A 15,273-nucleotide genomic window follows, 5' to 3' on the forward strand; every position below is an offset into this window, starting at 1 on the left:
CCCGTTTCCCAGCTGGGGAGCAAAGACTGCCACTGTGTCCTGCCTGCCATGTACTGCACATGGTGGGGTTTTGTAGATGGCATATCAGAGGCTGCTTTGAGTAACTTTCTCTACAAGCAAACTGGGATTTTTCCATTTTCTTAACACTCATTGATGGTGGTAGCAATTGAGGATTTATGAATTTCCATAGCTGTTTATAAGCTTCCATAGGAGTTCTGAGTGGAGCCAAAGCTTTGACTCTCATGCCCAACGAGAGGGTCCAAGTGGTGGTGTCCAGTTTGGTGGTGCAGACTCTGGAATTCTATCCTGGAGAAGGAAATGGCAACCCACTCCAGTACTCTTGGCTGGAAAATCCCATGGACAAAGGAGTGTGGTGGACTATCCATCTGGATTTAAATCCCCAAACCTATACTTTTAGCTATGTGAGCTCACCTCTCTGGCCTTGCTGCTGCTGCTGCTAAGTCGCTTCAGTCATGTCCGACTCTGTGCGACACCATAGATGGCAGCCCACCAGGCTCCCCCGTCCCTGGGATTCTCCAGGCAAGAACACTGGAGTGGGTTGCCATTTCCTTCTCCAATGCATGAAAAGTGAAAAGTGAAAGTGAAGTCGCTCAGTCGTGTCTGATTCTTCCCGGCCCCATGGACTGCAGCCTACCAGGTTCCTCCGTCCATGGGATTATCCAGGCAAGAGTACTGAAGTGGGGTGCCATCGCCTTACGAGAGTAGTATTACCTACCATGCTGCCGCTGCTGCTGCTAAGTCGCTTCAGTCGTGTCCGACTCTGTGCGACCCCACAGACGGCTGCCCACCAGGCTCCTCAGTCCCTGGGATTCTCCAGGCAAGAACCTTGGAGCGGGTTGCCATTTCCTTCTCCAATGCAGGAAAGTAAAAAGTGCAAGTGAAGTTGCTCAGTCGCGACCCCATAGACTGCAGCCCTCCAGGCTCCTCCGTCCATGGGATTTTCCAAACAAGAGTACTGGAGTGGGGTGCCATTGCCTTCTCCGATTACCTACCATAAACAGTTTTAAAACTACTGAGTTAGTAGTAGTAGTTTAGTTGCTGAGTCGTGTCAGACTCTTGCGACCCCATGGACGTGGCCTGCCAGGCTCCTCTGTCCATGGGATTCTCCAGGCAAGAATACTGGAGTGGGTTGCCATTCTGAGTTAGTAATAGAGTGTCGAGAACATGATAAGCAGTGGAAAATAACAGATAAGACTGGGATAGTTACAGGCTTGATATAAGGATTAAAGGAGATAATATAAAATGACAAGTACATGTTAAGAGCTTAATGTGTGCTAAATCGCTTCAGTCGTGTCCAGCTCTTTGTGACCCTATGGACTGTAGCTTGCCGGGCTCCCCTAGTCATGGGATTCTCCACGTAGGACTACTGGAGTGGGTTGCCATTCGCTCCTTCAGAGGATCTTCTCTCATGTCTCCTGCACTGGCAGGCGGGGTTCTTTACCACTAGCGCCACCTGGGAAGCCCCAAGAGCTTAATAAACCTTGGCTATTTTTATGTCTGCAAGCTGACTCAAAGGTAAGGCTCTTACGAGGGTGGGGCAGTTTGCAGGCTGATGCTCCGTGACATCCAAAGAGACGTTATGCACGTTCCAGCGTCCACCTGGAACAAGAATTCAACCAGGGAAGAACGGCAGAAAATCACAAATAGCTCCAGGGAAACCCGCAGCAGCGCTTCCCAGCAACAGTGTAAACTTGGCTGGTTAAGAATTGACAGTTTTTTATTAAGCCGGTTCTTCGCAGGAAGTCTCAGTATCTGTGTCTGAGAAACGAGGTGAGCAGGGCCCAAGGCAGAGATGAGTTCTCGGGTCTCAGACCGAGTTTCTTGGGCGAGGTGTCGCAGAGAGACAAGGACGGCAAATCTCGAAAACTGACTGAAACTTCCTCCCGGGAGGAGCCTCCACGGTTCCACGGTTCCGGGTACCCCCCAGCGTACCACGTGACTGGTGTCCGCCCCACGTGACCCGGGGCCAGCCCTCGCGGCCCCGCCCCGCTCCCGCGCAGCACGCGGCTTCCGGTAGGGGCGGAAAGCGGAAGTGTGGGAGGGTCTGCTGGGCGGGATCGAGGAGGTCCCGGGGGAGGATGGAGCAGTGAGCGGGTCTGGGCGGCTGCCGGCAGCGCCATGGAGACGGTGCAGCTTAGGAACCCGCCGCGCCGGTGAGGGGCCGCTGCCTAAGACGAAGAGGGAGGAGGGAGGGAGAGACGGGGACTGGCGGAGGGGAGACCCGGGCGTGCGAGCCCCCTTGGAGGGGACGGACCTGCGGGGCGAGGTGATCCGGCTGAAGGGGCACCTGCTGAATGGGGGAACCTCTGGCCGGTGGGGGTCCGGCCCCAGGGGATAAACGTGGGGCTGGTTAGAGAGATCGCTTGCCGAGGCGGACATCCTGGCGGAAGGTGGGGGACAGGTGGGGAGGGCAGCTGCTGGGAGACTGGAGACAAGTTAGGGAGAGCACCTGCTGAGGGCGGGGGCCGCTGGGTGAAGCCTGTCCTAGAAGGGACTCACTGAGTTAGAGAGGATGCTGAAGCCAGATGAGGACCTACGAGGGGGCTCTGGCTAAGGGTGGGTCGGGAACTAGCAGAGAGGAGACCTGGGCAGACTTTCTAAGGGAGGGAGTGGCACCAGAGGTGCAGTGGGGAGGGTCTGTTGAGGGGGGAAGCTTTGCTGCCTGAGGCCGAAGGTGTGCCGTGCAAGGTGGACGGTCTAGTAAGGGAAGCTTCGTGCAGGGCAGCGATTTAGATGTTTTTGGTAGTGTCCTCTCTCTAGATGGTGGTATCTTTCCTCTCTGATATCCAGGATCTTCCTAATCTTCCTCACTTCTACACTGGGAGGTAGATAGAGAAATAAGAGACTGTTTTCAAGATGGGCAGATTGAGGCCCAGAAGAGTTGAGAGACAGTCGTGTGTGTTTCCTTTTTTTTTTGTTGCTCTAGGTCTGGCTCACTGCACTCAGCCAGACTGTGCCCTTTTTTTCAGGTCTCTATTGTTTTGTATCAGCTCCAAATCCTACTGCTCCCTGGAATTGTTTTAAGTCAAGATCAGGGGGAGTGGCTGATCCTAGATAGTCTGACCTCCTGAGTTGGTTGCAGTTGTATCAGTGATTTGCTCTGTGCACCCCGGGAGTTTTCAATCACTCTGCCACATCTGGATAAAAATGGAGTGTACCGCTTGAGGTGCCATGAAGTTTGCTTCAATTTCACAGAGCCCTCTGACTTCCTGTAGCAGAATGAGCTCTAAAGTAGGAAGTGTTCAGTGTGTGGGAGTGCGGGGCAATGGAGAGGTGAAGGGAAGGGTTCCACAGCTGGGCCTGTGCCCTTGGCTTTGTTTGAAGTGCACAAACACTGCAGAAGGCAAATAGCTGGTGGGGATGGACTCGTAAGTCACCCTACTGTAGTGCGCTGAGTCTGAAATAAAGTGATTATTGCATCCATCTAGCACTTACTGGGTGCCAGACGTTATTCTCAGTGTTTTCCATGTCTGTCATTGAACCATATGAATTTGCTGATATTTGACCATTTTTGATGTATAAAAATAGTAGTTGCATATGGTTCAGTTTAACTGTTGACTCGTTTGACCATCACTTAACAGTCTTATCACCTGTATCTCTGTTTTACAGGTGATGAAACTGAGGCCCAGAGAGGTTTGTGATTGGGCAGAAGTTGCACAGTTACTAAGTGACAGAGCTGGGATTTTAATCCAGGCAGTCTGGGCCGAAGTCCTTGCTCTTAGCTGCCTCACTCTGATCCCTCTCTGGGAGTGCTCTTGTTGCATGGGGGCTTGTATATGTTAGCAGGTATTTGCTGTTGCACCATAGATCCAATTATAAATGGATAACGGTTATATTTCCTTCTGAAATATGCTCGTTCTTTCCTGGACGCGCTGGTTTAATTGAAGAGGATTAGGAATCTGAGTTTTGTTTCTGCTTTTACTTTATGCTGTATAATCTTGGGCAAAAAAGTAAACCGTTTTGGTTTTTGACACTCATTCCTGTGCCTTTTGGATTTTAAAAATTTTATTAAATGTGCAAAGAAAAATGTTGCAGGGTTGAATTCTTTTTTTATATTTGAATTTATTTTAATTGGAGGATAATTACAATATTGTGATGGTTTCTGCCATACATCAGTATGAATTTGCCACAGGTGTACATGTGTCCCTTCCATCCTGAACCCCTCTCCCATCTCCATCTCCACCCTGTCCCCCCAGGTTGTCACAGAGCACCAGCTTTGGGTGCCCTGCTTCATCCGTTATCTGTTTTACATGTGGTAATGTATATGTTTCGATGATGCGGTTCTCTGAAATCATCCCATCCTCTGCAGGGTTGAATTCTTGAATGACAGGTGCTTTCCTGCTCATCATAGCTAGTGAACTGCCTTTCAGCCAGTTAACTTTATTTACCAGTGATATTAGTTTGTTAGGACTGCCATGTTGATCTCACAGATGGCATGAGTTAACAGAAATTTATTTTCTCATAGTTCTGGAGGCTAGAAGTCTGAAGTTTAGGCATCAGCAGGGGTGTTTCTTTCGCGGCCTCACTCCTTGGCTTGCAGATGGCTGCCTCCTTCCTGTGTCTTCACATGGTCCTCCCTCTATACCTATGTCCTCATCTCTTCTTACGAAGACACCAGTCATGTTGGATGAGGGCCCACCCATATGATGTCATTTTTACCTTAATTAGCTCTTTAAAGGCCCCATCTCTAAATACAGTCACATTCTGAGATATTGAGCATTAAGACTTTAACATGAATTTGAGGAGGTTGGGGTGGGCACGTATATTTTATTTTCAGTGAAAAGCTCCATCCATTTATCTTACATATTTGTTGTAACCCATAACGAATTCTGTGTGGAAAGAATATAGGTATATATAAATAAAATGGACGTTACAAAAGTTCTAAGATGGGAGAAAGAGGTTTGGGAGCTAGCCACACCAGTGAGTAATAACTTCATGAACACCCTTATTTGTGTTTGGAAAAGTACTGGTGTCTTTTCAGAGATTCAGATGGCATGTGTTTCCAATAAGGGAAAGCAATCCCAAGGTAGGAAATGCTCTTTGTGTTCCTGAGTTTGATATTTGTGTGTGACTAAGAGTGTGACGATGGTAAAGGGCCCACCTGCCAGTGCAGGAGATGCGGGTTTGGTTGGGAAGATCCCCTGGAGAAGGAAATGGCAACCCACTCCAGTATTCTCGCCTGGAGAATCCCATGGACAGAGGAACCTGGCGGGCTACAGTCCATGGGTCGCAAAAGAGTTGGACATGACTTAGCAACTAAATAACAACCAACAACAAGAGAATAACGATAAAGTTGACAGTTTGCATAGGAGTTTTATGTTTTTTCACTTTCTGTTTATTTTTTAGAAGTTTATGATTTTAAGAAGTGAGTTGCCATTAGATACTAATAGTGTGGTGGAATGTGTAGAGTGCATTTCTGGGATACTGACCATCCACGCAGCTGACTTAGGGATGGAACATCCCCTGTTGTCTGGTCCTTGGAGGCTGTGTTGGCTAGGCCTGTTCAGTTATGAGCAAGCACTGAAACTACCTAGGACCTGGGGAAGTACAGTCGAAAGGGCTGAATCATCAGAGTTGGGCTGTTTGCTTAGAATGCTTCTTCCATGAAGACTCATGTAGAAAACATCGAGTCCCTTGTCAAAAGATTTTCCATAGAATTGTTATTTGTTAATAGCACAGTAATACTTTCTCGGGGTGGGCTTCTTTTTAATTTTGAAACCTCGTTAAGAGTGCTGAGAAAGGTTTATGATTCTCATCATTGCATTCATTAGTCCATTTAGCAAATGTTCTTATAGACCACCTCTAGGTTCAGGCACCAGAGATAAGGTCCTTTAAGCCCAAAGCAGACAAAACCCCACCTAGATTGTTTTAAAGGAGCATCTGAACACTCATATAAAGTTTGTCAAAGTATTATCAGAGGCTTGCAGCTGTCTCATGGCAGTGGCCGTTTCCTGTGTTATGCCGTGGTCTCTAATAGTTGAAATAGTGAGTTTTGCTCTTGATAAACCACAAAGCCACCACTTCAAAGGAACACATCTGATCTTCCTTTACATAAGCTGTTTATAAAACTTTATACTTGGGAAAAGAGGTATTGTCCATTGTTTATATAGTTATAAATCAATGCTTTACCCACTCCTGCCCCCCCCAACCCCATTGTGAGATGTTCATTCTGATTTCTGGGCTCATGGGAATTTCACTTCTGACATTGAAGTTTCACTTCAACCGTTTTTGTTTTGAACCTGGGAGTTTTTGTGATGTCATTGGAATTTAATTTTTAGGACCTTTTGATTTTCAAAGGTCAGTGTGGTTGTTTCTTTGGTTAATTTTCAAGTCATGGCAATTATTGACCTAGAGCAGTTCTCCCTTTCGCTAGTCTTTGATATTTATAAAATCCTGTTAAGATTGTCTTCTTGAGATCAGCGTTTACTGGAAGATACACTTGATGTGTTCAGGTGTGTGGGGTTTTTTTTGGCTTCTCTTAACGGTTTTGCCATTTTCTCTAGGAAGGTACACATTTGTGTGTGTGTGTGTATTTTAGTTTATCTTTCCTTGTAAAAGCTGGTATATTGTCCAGCTAGTTTAAACATTTTTCTTTACAAAGAAATTTCCAGTGGACTGCTTCCACATTTCACCACTTCCTGAGCTCTCCTTTCTTTGTTGTCCTTTGTAGTTTCAGGAAACCATGGCGTAGAACACACACATGCACGCACTCGAGTGCTCCTTGGCAGACAGCTCATCTAGGACTTAATAATTTTCACAGTTCTCAGTTAAAAAGAAACCCTATGCTCCATTTATAACCTCCTATGTTGATCATGGTTTGTCATAGAAAAATCGGAATTATCTGGAAGTTGTGTTCAAAATCTTTGATTTTGGGGAATAGTCAGGTACATAGTCACCCCAGGAGAGTCTTGGTGAGACTATTTGAAACTTACAGCTGTCTGGTTATTTTTTCACTTTTGATCACATCTAAGCATATACTCTCCACTTTCTGTTTCTGTGATACCTTATAGAATCCATGTGTTTCAACAAAAATAAGTACCAAAATCTTGCTAATGGGGAGCAAGATTCTTCTCCATCTTTGTTGGCCTCCAGTCTAAGCCCATGTTTCAGTTCATTGCTAAATTTGCATTAAGCATCATTTCTGAACAGAGTTATGTCATCTTAGTTGATGGACTCAAGATTTGAATGGATTTTAGCTATTGCTTAAATCTACTCTACTGCATTTCAGCTACACAAGGACTCGTTTTCTGTCTAGATGCTCCAGTGATGGGAATCTAGGGACTTCTTAATTGCAGTCTAAATCATTTCAGAGCAACTTTTAGTGTTAGAAAATTCTTACAACTGTGGAACTGAAGTCAGCCTCATGGTAGCTCTTAACCCTCCGGTACTGATTTTGCTCATGAAGGTGACCCCGGACACAAATAACATTTCCACAGACCAGCCCTTCAGCTTCCCTTAAAGGTCCCTTAGCTTGCCTTTATTGGCATTTACCAGTGTAGGCTTTGCAGAGAAATTCCTCAGATGCTAATTGTAAAATAAATGATGTGTTTTGTATTCTCTCAAGTTGCTGGTAAGTACAATGTATTTTATGCTTGAATTTCTTCATTCACAGGCAGCTGAAAAAGTTGGATGAAGATAGTTTAACTAAACAACCGGAAGAAGTGTTTGATGTCTTAGAGAAACTTGGAGAAGGGTGAGTGCCCAGAAAAATGTAGGTGGACTTGTAGGTCTCCCGTCTTTTTCCTGCCCCAACACCAGCAGGATGTGAACCTTTCTCATGCAATAATTTGTAAAGCTAAGGAAAAGAAAGGGAAATGTTACACATCAGCCTTGCTCTGGGTGGGGTGGGAGGTAAATTTACAGCTTGAAATGCCCTTTCTTTCATCCCCCAATCACTTTGATAGACAGAGTTAGTGATTCCTGGTCTTTTCAGTACCATGGACATCTGTTGTTTGCTCTCATAAAATCTGTGGTATCCATGATTATATCTATCTATTTAACAGATAACACTAATTAGTTTATACTTTGCTCAAGAAATTTTATTAATCAGACATACTTTAATTTTCTGTTCGTAGCCTCTGAGAGATATTCAATAACTTGTTTCATTTTGTTTTTTTAAAGGAATTCAGCATTTTAGTTAGTGCTCCTTTGGCAAATAAAGAAAATAAATCAAGGACTGTCACTACCTTTACAAATTCCTAAGAGATCTAGGATCCTAGGCTGGGAACTGGAGGACTTCTTGCAACACAGATTCGTGAATGAGTTTATAGAATACGAGTAGAAGGATATTTCGTAATAGATAGTGACCGTCATTGGCTTTCATGATACAATAAAGGTTATATCATATTTTTGATATTTTTATATTTATTTCTTTTTCTATAATGACCAAGACATTAAAATATTAGACACCCTTTTATAAGTTTTCATTGTTCATTTTTGAATAGGTAATCAAGTCACATGATTGAAGATTTGAAAGGCATAAAAAATGGCCTGAAAAAAATCTGCTTCTTATCTATCTCAGCCACCCAGAAGCAACCAGTATAGCAGTTTTTAATGTATTTTTCAGAGGTAGTTTATGCATATATAAGCATGTAAATGTGTGGGTGTGTGTTTGTGTATTATGTAGAATCTCTTGGAAGTAATTCTGGTTTAAGAGAAGAGCTGAAATGTTAGTTTATGAAAATGTCTAGTGTCTAATTAGTGTTTGTTCTTTACAATCAGCTTTTATATGTCATAAGTTTATTTTGGAGTCAGTGTTATTTATGCCTAATATAGATAACAAATGCTAAACCCAATCCTGGATTACATGGAATAGAATTTCATGGATTACCTTCTTGTGAAAAACATTAGTCATCATCTTTTTGTAAGTTGGAAAAATGCTCTTTGGAATCAAGCAAGAAATCAAGCAGAGAAGGGAAGTAAAAGATGACAACAGCTGCGCTACTAAAAGACAAGTACTCGATGAATCTGAACCTACAAGTCGACTTGGCATCCTTAGAGGTATGGGGAAAGAAAATCCAGTCCCTTTATGTCTTTTGCCTGCCATTTTTAACTCTAGCTGGATATCCTCGGTATTTTCCTCCATGTAGTGAGTCCAAGGCCCTTAATCTAACCATGCTCACAGGTTATACTTAAAATAAGATCAAGAGTGGTAGGCATAATTGCCTAGGTATGTAACTGACTTGTTCTATTTTTAATGAAAGTGTGTTACAGTAGTACGAACATAGACTCTGAAGGTTGATGAACATCTTGAAGCTTCAGAAGCCTCAGCTTGTGAGGATATTAATATCTCCCTCATAGGATTATGTTGAGTATTACGTGAGATAATGAGACTAAAGTGTATAGTATAGTGCTTGTCACCTAATAAGGGCTCAGTAAATGGCAACTATTATTTTATTTTTAAATATATCAATTGAATCATTTTTCAGATCTTATCTTGCCCAAAGTTAAATCTTAAGTCTTAAAGTATATTTAGATGTTCTTGAAGGGAGCTCTGTTTGGGTGGATTGGGTTTGAGGAATGTCAAAAGAAAACTACAGACGGAGAGTGATCAGAAATGTAAGGAGAAACTGAGCTAATTATGACTATTTTAAATTACATTTTAGATCTGTGGATGTCTTCTTTAAGGACCTTGGAAATTTCCCAGTAAATCTATCACCAGAAAGAAAACAAACAAAGCTTCAGATCTTCAAATGTTATCATCATATTGTTGTTTTAAATGTTACCACAAGTGCTTGGATTTCTGTCATCCTGACTGAATGAGCCTGAGCAAGTTTCATTTAATCAGCAGAGTCCTGAAGGAAGGCCTGACCTGCACTTCCTTCCTGAACACAAAAGACCATGCCATGGTTCTGGAAGAGAAATGGGTTGTGAACTCTCATGGACTTGGGCCTTATGTAATGAGCTCTGGCTAAAGGATTGTGTCGGATTCCCAAGACTGCCGCCATTCTGTATTTTGAGGAAATTGTGGATCTGTGGCAGAGCAGGGTCAAAGCTCCAAACCAGAATGGATGGACAGCCCTCAGAAAGTGTTTTGAAAGTGTTTTGAATTAGAGCCTTCACCTTTCTTCCTTCTATTGTATTTAAAGTTTTACTCGTTGACTCATTAAGTTTTTAACCAGGGGATAAGAGCAAAAACATTTTGCCCATAGTTTTGTAACTAGTGAGTGATATGGTTAAGACTGATACCTGGTTAATTTGGCCTCAGATACTATATAATTTCTATTTCTCTGCATTGACCTTTGCCTTGCAGTTTGTGTGAAGCACCTCCTTTGTGATATTATTTGTTTTGTTCTCTGCCAGTTAAAATTCATTGAGTCACTGTAGTGTTTTTTTTTTTTTTTGTAGAGAGTCAGGTCTTGGACTTACCTTCAGCAAGGGGTTCTTGCTGAAGCCTTCTAAATTGTACCCTAAGTGCAGTCTGGAATTGTGAATCTTAATTGTTCATATGAGCTCTTGGAGTTTTCTTGGCTGTCAAGATAGCATAGTAAGGTGTGGAGGGTTTTCTAGTCAAGATTTCTCAGTGCATGCAGGAACCTCTCCTTTCCATTTCAAATATATAAGAATAATGAATGAAAGTTAGTTTTTTAAAATATAAGGATACATAGCCAGCTATAGACCAGGGATAGAAAAGATAGCTGTCATAGTAATAGGAGGGTAAAGCATGCCATGTTGTTGTCGGGAGATTGGGCTTCCTGCAGGAAATTTTTGTATCAGTTGCCTGTGCCCTGGGGAAAGAGGAACTATTCTGACTATAGGAACTGGGCCTGGCGTGTATTCAGGTATGGTGTCTTGAGGGCTGAAAACCCTAAATCCTAGTGCAATACCTAGTTTAAACTGTACAGCCTCAATAACTGAGCTAAGGGAATCATGAAACCATCATGATGTCATGAAATGCTCAAGAACAGTGAGCACTGTATAGAAAAGAATCATTCAAAGTAAAATGAAACCCATATGAGGAAATCCAGTGCCATTAAATAATCAACAGATGTAACAAGTAGGAAATTCCCACCCAAGGAAATAGAAATAATGGAGCAATCTGAAATGGAATTTCATGTTTATTTACAATTTTCAAAAAGATAAAAGGAGGGAATAAAATCCTTAAAAGACAAACACAAAATTATTAACACGAACAGCCCCATGAAAAAGAAACAGCTGAGGGGCCTGACAATGAAAACTACAATAATTGAAGTTCTAATGCCCAGTAAGTTGCAAAAGCTGTCAACTGGACAAACCGAAAAGAGAATTTGTGAGCTGAAAGCTAGAAATGAGACTGATCACAAAATGCAGGACAGAAATGCAGTGTTGGAAACAAGAGAGACAGCATGGATTGACAAGGTCCACTATAGGTCCAATACGAACTCTAGAAGAAAGTTGGAAGAGGAAATAAAGAGATAATACTAAGAAATTTCCAGACTTGAAGAAAGACATACGCCTTCCGATGGAAGAAGTTTATAAAGTGCCGAATAAATCGACTTCTAGTTATAGTAAAATTACAGAATGTGAAGGATAAAAAGGCAGTCCTAAAAACTACAGGAGAGATAGCCCAAGATTACCCATGAAAAATGGTAACCCGATGACAGTTGACTTTTCTACAATAGAAGCTGATAAACTACAGTACAAGTGCTGAGAGAAAGCTGTTGTCAAAGAAGAATTCTATATCCAGCAAAACTCATTCCAAAGTGAAGATGAAATAAAGAACTTCTTTACCCATATGGGACCTAGGGCAGTGGTCCCCAATATTTTTGGCACCAGGGACCATTTCCATATAAGACGGTTTTTCAGGGACTGGGAGTGAGGGGAATGGTTTTAGAATGATTCAAGCATATTGCATTTATTATTCACTTTACTTCTAATCTGTGGCAATCTCAGGCTATTCTGCCTTGACTTTAGGTTAGGATTTGTGTTCCCGTGAGAATCTAATGCCACTGCTGATCTGACAGGAAGCAGAGCTCAGGTGGTCATGTGCGCAGTGGGGAGCGGCTGCAAATACAGATGAAGCTTCACTCACTCACTTGCCCTCCACCAGTCACCGCCTGCTGTGCAACCTGGGTCCTAACAGGAGTTGGGGACCCCTGACCTAGGGTATCAGTAAATTTGGATGAAAGTTACAGACTACCCAACTAATAGTAGCTAACCAGAAAGGGCATTTAATAACGAGCAGAAAAATCTGGGGGTGAAAGATTAAGCATTTGTGTAGTCTCACAGTCTCAAGATGGCCACTTCAGAAGCAGGAAAGGAAGTGGCAGGTGAAAATGGGCCACCTTGTTTGCTTCTTTTTTTATCAGGGAAGAAAGTCTTTCCCAGGGACCCTTCAAAAGAATTCCTCTCAAATTTCACTGGTCTGTACTAGGTCTTTGACTTACTGCTAGTTTAGTTGCTGGCAGAAAGGGATCAGAATCCTGGGACTGGCTTGGATCACCAGCCTTTATCTCCTGGGACCAAGCATTTGGTCCCAAAGGTTTGGTCACAAATCTTGGGGTTGTCTTATCAAGGAAGATAAGGCAAGGCATGTTTCCCGTGGATGTTAGTTCCCTGACTAGGGATTGAACCTGCATCCCCTGCATTAGAAGACAGTCGTAACCACTGGCCCACCAAAGAAGTCCCCCTTTCTTTTTTTCATTATACTTTTGTGGTTACTCTCAACTGGCTAAAACCCTCCTGTTTCTTGATTGGAGGGACCAGAGTAAGGTAGCAGTTTTTTTTGTTTGTTTTTTGGTAGCAGTTTCTTTTGTCTTGTGTGTAAGATACATGATGGCAGCTTTTTCCAGTGGCCAAGGAAGAAGAGGCAGTGGTTGGATTTTCCACACATGGTCAGTGGTTGTCTTGCCCTTGCAAAAAATAAGTTTCAGGCAACATTTAAATATCATTATATTAGTTTCGCCAGTGAAAGAGTCTGATGGAATGGAAATTTTTTATGTGCTTTGCATAGACATTAACAAAAATTTTTGTGTGACTTTCACATTGAAACAATCTTTGAGTAGCATTTTGTTAGCTAGAGCACTCAGCTACTTTGATGTATTAGGTGCACTGTTATTTTGATCTTTCTTTTCACCAAGGGAGTGTGAAGAAACAGGTGTGTTTGGAAACTATGAAAGACAATTTGCTCATTATTTCACTGATAGCCATCCAGGATTTAAGTGAAAATATAATCTATGTAAGATAATGATATCTTATTTAGCCATCGCAATTCTCTTGTAATGTTGTCATTTTACAAGTGAGAATATTGAGGTACAAGGTTAATAATATATCTGATATGTAATACTGTAATAATACGGATAAGTAGTGGTGGTAGGACTCCAGTCCTGGGTCTTTAGATTCTAAATGTATTGCTGTTATGGCCCCCAAATTGAAAGGCTACCCAACCTTTTATTTATCTTGATAATAAACTCTTAAGGGAAGATGAAGCGAAAGATAAAAAGAATTAAAGAGGAGTAAAAATTTCCTAATATTTTCAGTATTATTGCAAGCAAGAGGAGCAAGGACTCAAAGGCAACAAGGACTAAAAGGCTTTGTGATGCTAGAATGAGTGCAAGAAAAGGAAGAGCCCCCCCGCCATGTTTTTTTGGGCATTTTTTTTGCCCTAATACAAATGTAGAGAGAATATAGGCTCTGTGTTCTGACACACCTGGATTCATATCCTGGACCAACTGCTTATTTATCACTTCATGTAACCTTCGGAAAGTTGTGTAACTTCTCTGAACTTTTTCTCATTTGCCTGTAAAATAGAGATAATGACCCTTTCACGGCTTTTCTGTAAGGGTGAACCTCAGAGGATGCTGCTTCCTGCGGACAGCAGAGATGGTAGCTACTGTCCTTATGACTGTTATTTCATACTCATATAATCAGTAAACTTTAAATGGGAAGTTTATAAGTAGTTCTCTTAAGGACAGTTTTTCCCCAAAGTATCAATACTTTAGCTATCTCAGTTTTGCAAGTGTAGCTAAGTATATATGTCTTGGGCACCTGGGGATGTAAATTAGAATGGTGAGTTGTTTGTATTTAAGCACTTTTTAATCTCTTGGCTCGTTTTGGCTTTCTAAGTATCCTTGTCCCCCCAATTACAGGTCCTATGGTAGCGTGTACAAAGCTATTCATAAAGAGACCGGTCAGATTGTTGCTATTAAGCAAGTTCCTGTGGAATCAGACCTGCAGGAGATAATCAAAGAAATCTCTATCATGCAGCAATGTGACAGGTAAAGGCTTATGGTGTTGTTCTGGAGATAATAACACTTGAATTTGCTCAGATTTAGAGTTTGACTCCTAGAATTGCATCGACTTAGATATTTTGCAAAAGGGGGAGTTTAGTGGACTTCCTACACGTTTCTTTTCAGAAAAAAAAAAATAATGAAGAAGTTTGTGTGTTTCAGCAGCTAAACTTTCAGAGTTTCTATTTCTCCATTGTTTTGTTTTGTTTCAGTTTAGCCCTTTTCAAAACTAGGAAGAAGAGGCAAAGAGGCAGAACATGGTGCTGGCTAGCCTTTTTTTGATAATGATCTCTCTCACTTCCTTCTGAGAAAACATTTCTGCAGACAGCTCAGAAGAGATAGTTAAAATGCTTTTACTTCCAGAAACCTTAGAACAGCAAACGTATAAAAAGAGAATATATAAAGAGATTAGAAAAAGAGAATACTTGTTTATATATTACTGTTCTGTCCCTTCCTTCACAAGTTTAAGAAACTATTCCAGCTGAGAGTAGTTAAGTGTTTTATTTTTGAGGAACTAAGATTTGTCAAATGCTGCAAGCAGGAAGTCGGGCCAGCAGGCGACCGCAGAAATGCACGTGGTTTGCCCCAAATTTCCATGACAACATGGGGTCACTGCAGAGGAGCAGGCATCCTCAGTTCAGATTGAGAAACACAAGCTGGGGCAGCTCTTGGGAGTTGAGAATGAGAAAGTCTTGCATCCCAAGGCTGTCTTCATCCTTCTGAAGCTGTTTGGGTCAGCAGATAACTCAGTCTCTCCTGTTGGTAAAGCTTAAGATAGATGGGGCTACCTGCTAGGCATTTTTTTTGGAGAAGGCAATGGCACCCCACTCCAGTACTCTTGCCTGGAAAATCCCATGGACTGAGGAGCCTGGTAGGCTGCAGTCCATGGAGTCATGAAGAGTTAGACACGACTGAGCGACTTTCACTTTTCACTTTCATGCATTGGAGAAGGAAATGGCACACCACTCCAGCGTTCTTGCCTGGAGAATCCCAAGGACAGAGGAGCCTGGTAGGCTGCCGTCTACGGGGTCGTACAGAGTCAAAC

At 42.4% G+C, this 15,273-nt stretch overlaps 1 protein-coding gene across 1 annotated transcript in view; it reads left to right on the forward strand.

Annotated features, from left to right (window-relative positions):
- The first annotated feature begins 2,092 nt into the window (after positions 1-2,092).
- The window catches only part of STK4 (serine/threonine kinase 4), a 90,581-nt gene continuing 77,400 nt past the window's right edge, over positions 2,093-15,273 (forward strand). The window contains exons 1-3 of the mRNA XM_068987116.1: positions 2,093-2,174; positions 7,634-7,714; positions 14,088-14,216. Of these exons, the coding sequence (XP_068843217.1) occupies positions 2,140-2,174; positions 7,634-7,714; positions 14,088-14,216 (245 nt within the window). The 5' untranslated portion in view covers positions 2,093-2,139. The remainder of the gene's footprint in view (positions 2,175-7,633; positions 7,715-14,087; positions 14,217-15,273) is intronic.

This window comes from Capricornis sumatraensis, chromosome 15, assembly GCF_032405125.1.
Source record: "Capricornis sumatraensis isolate serow.1 chromosome 15, serow.2, whole genome shotgun sequence".
Taxonomy (NCBI): Eukaryota; Metazoa; Chordata; class Mammalia; order Artiodactyla; family Bovidae; genus Capricornis; species Capricornis sumatraensis.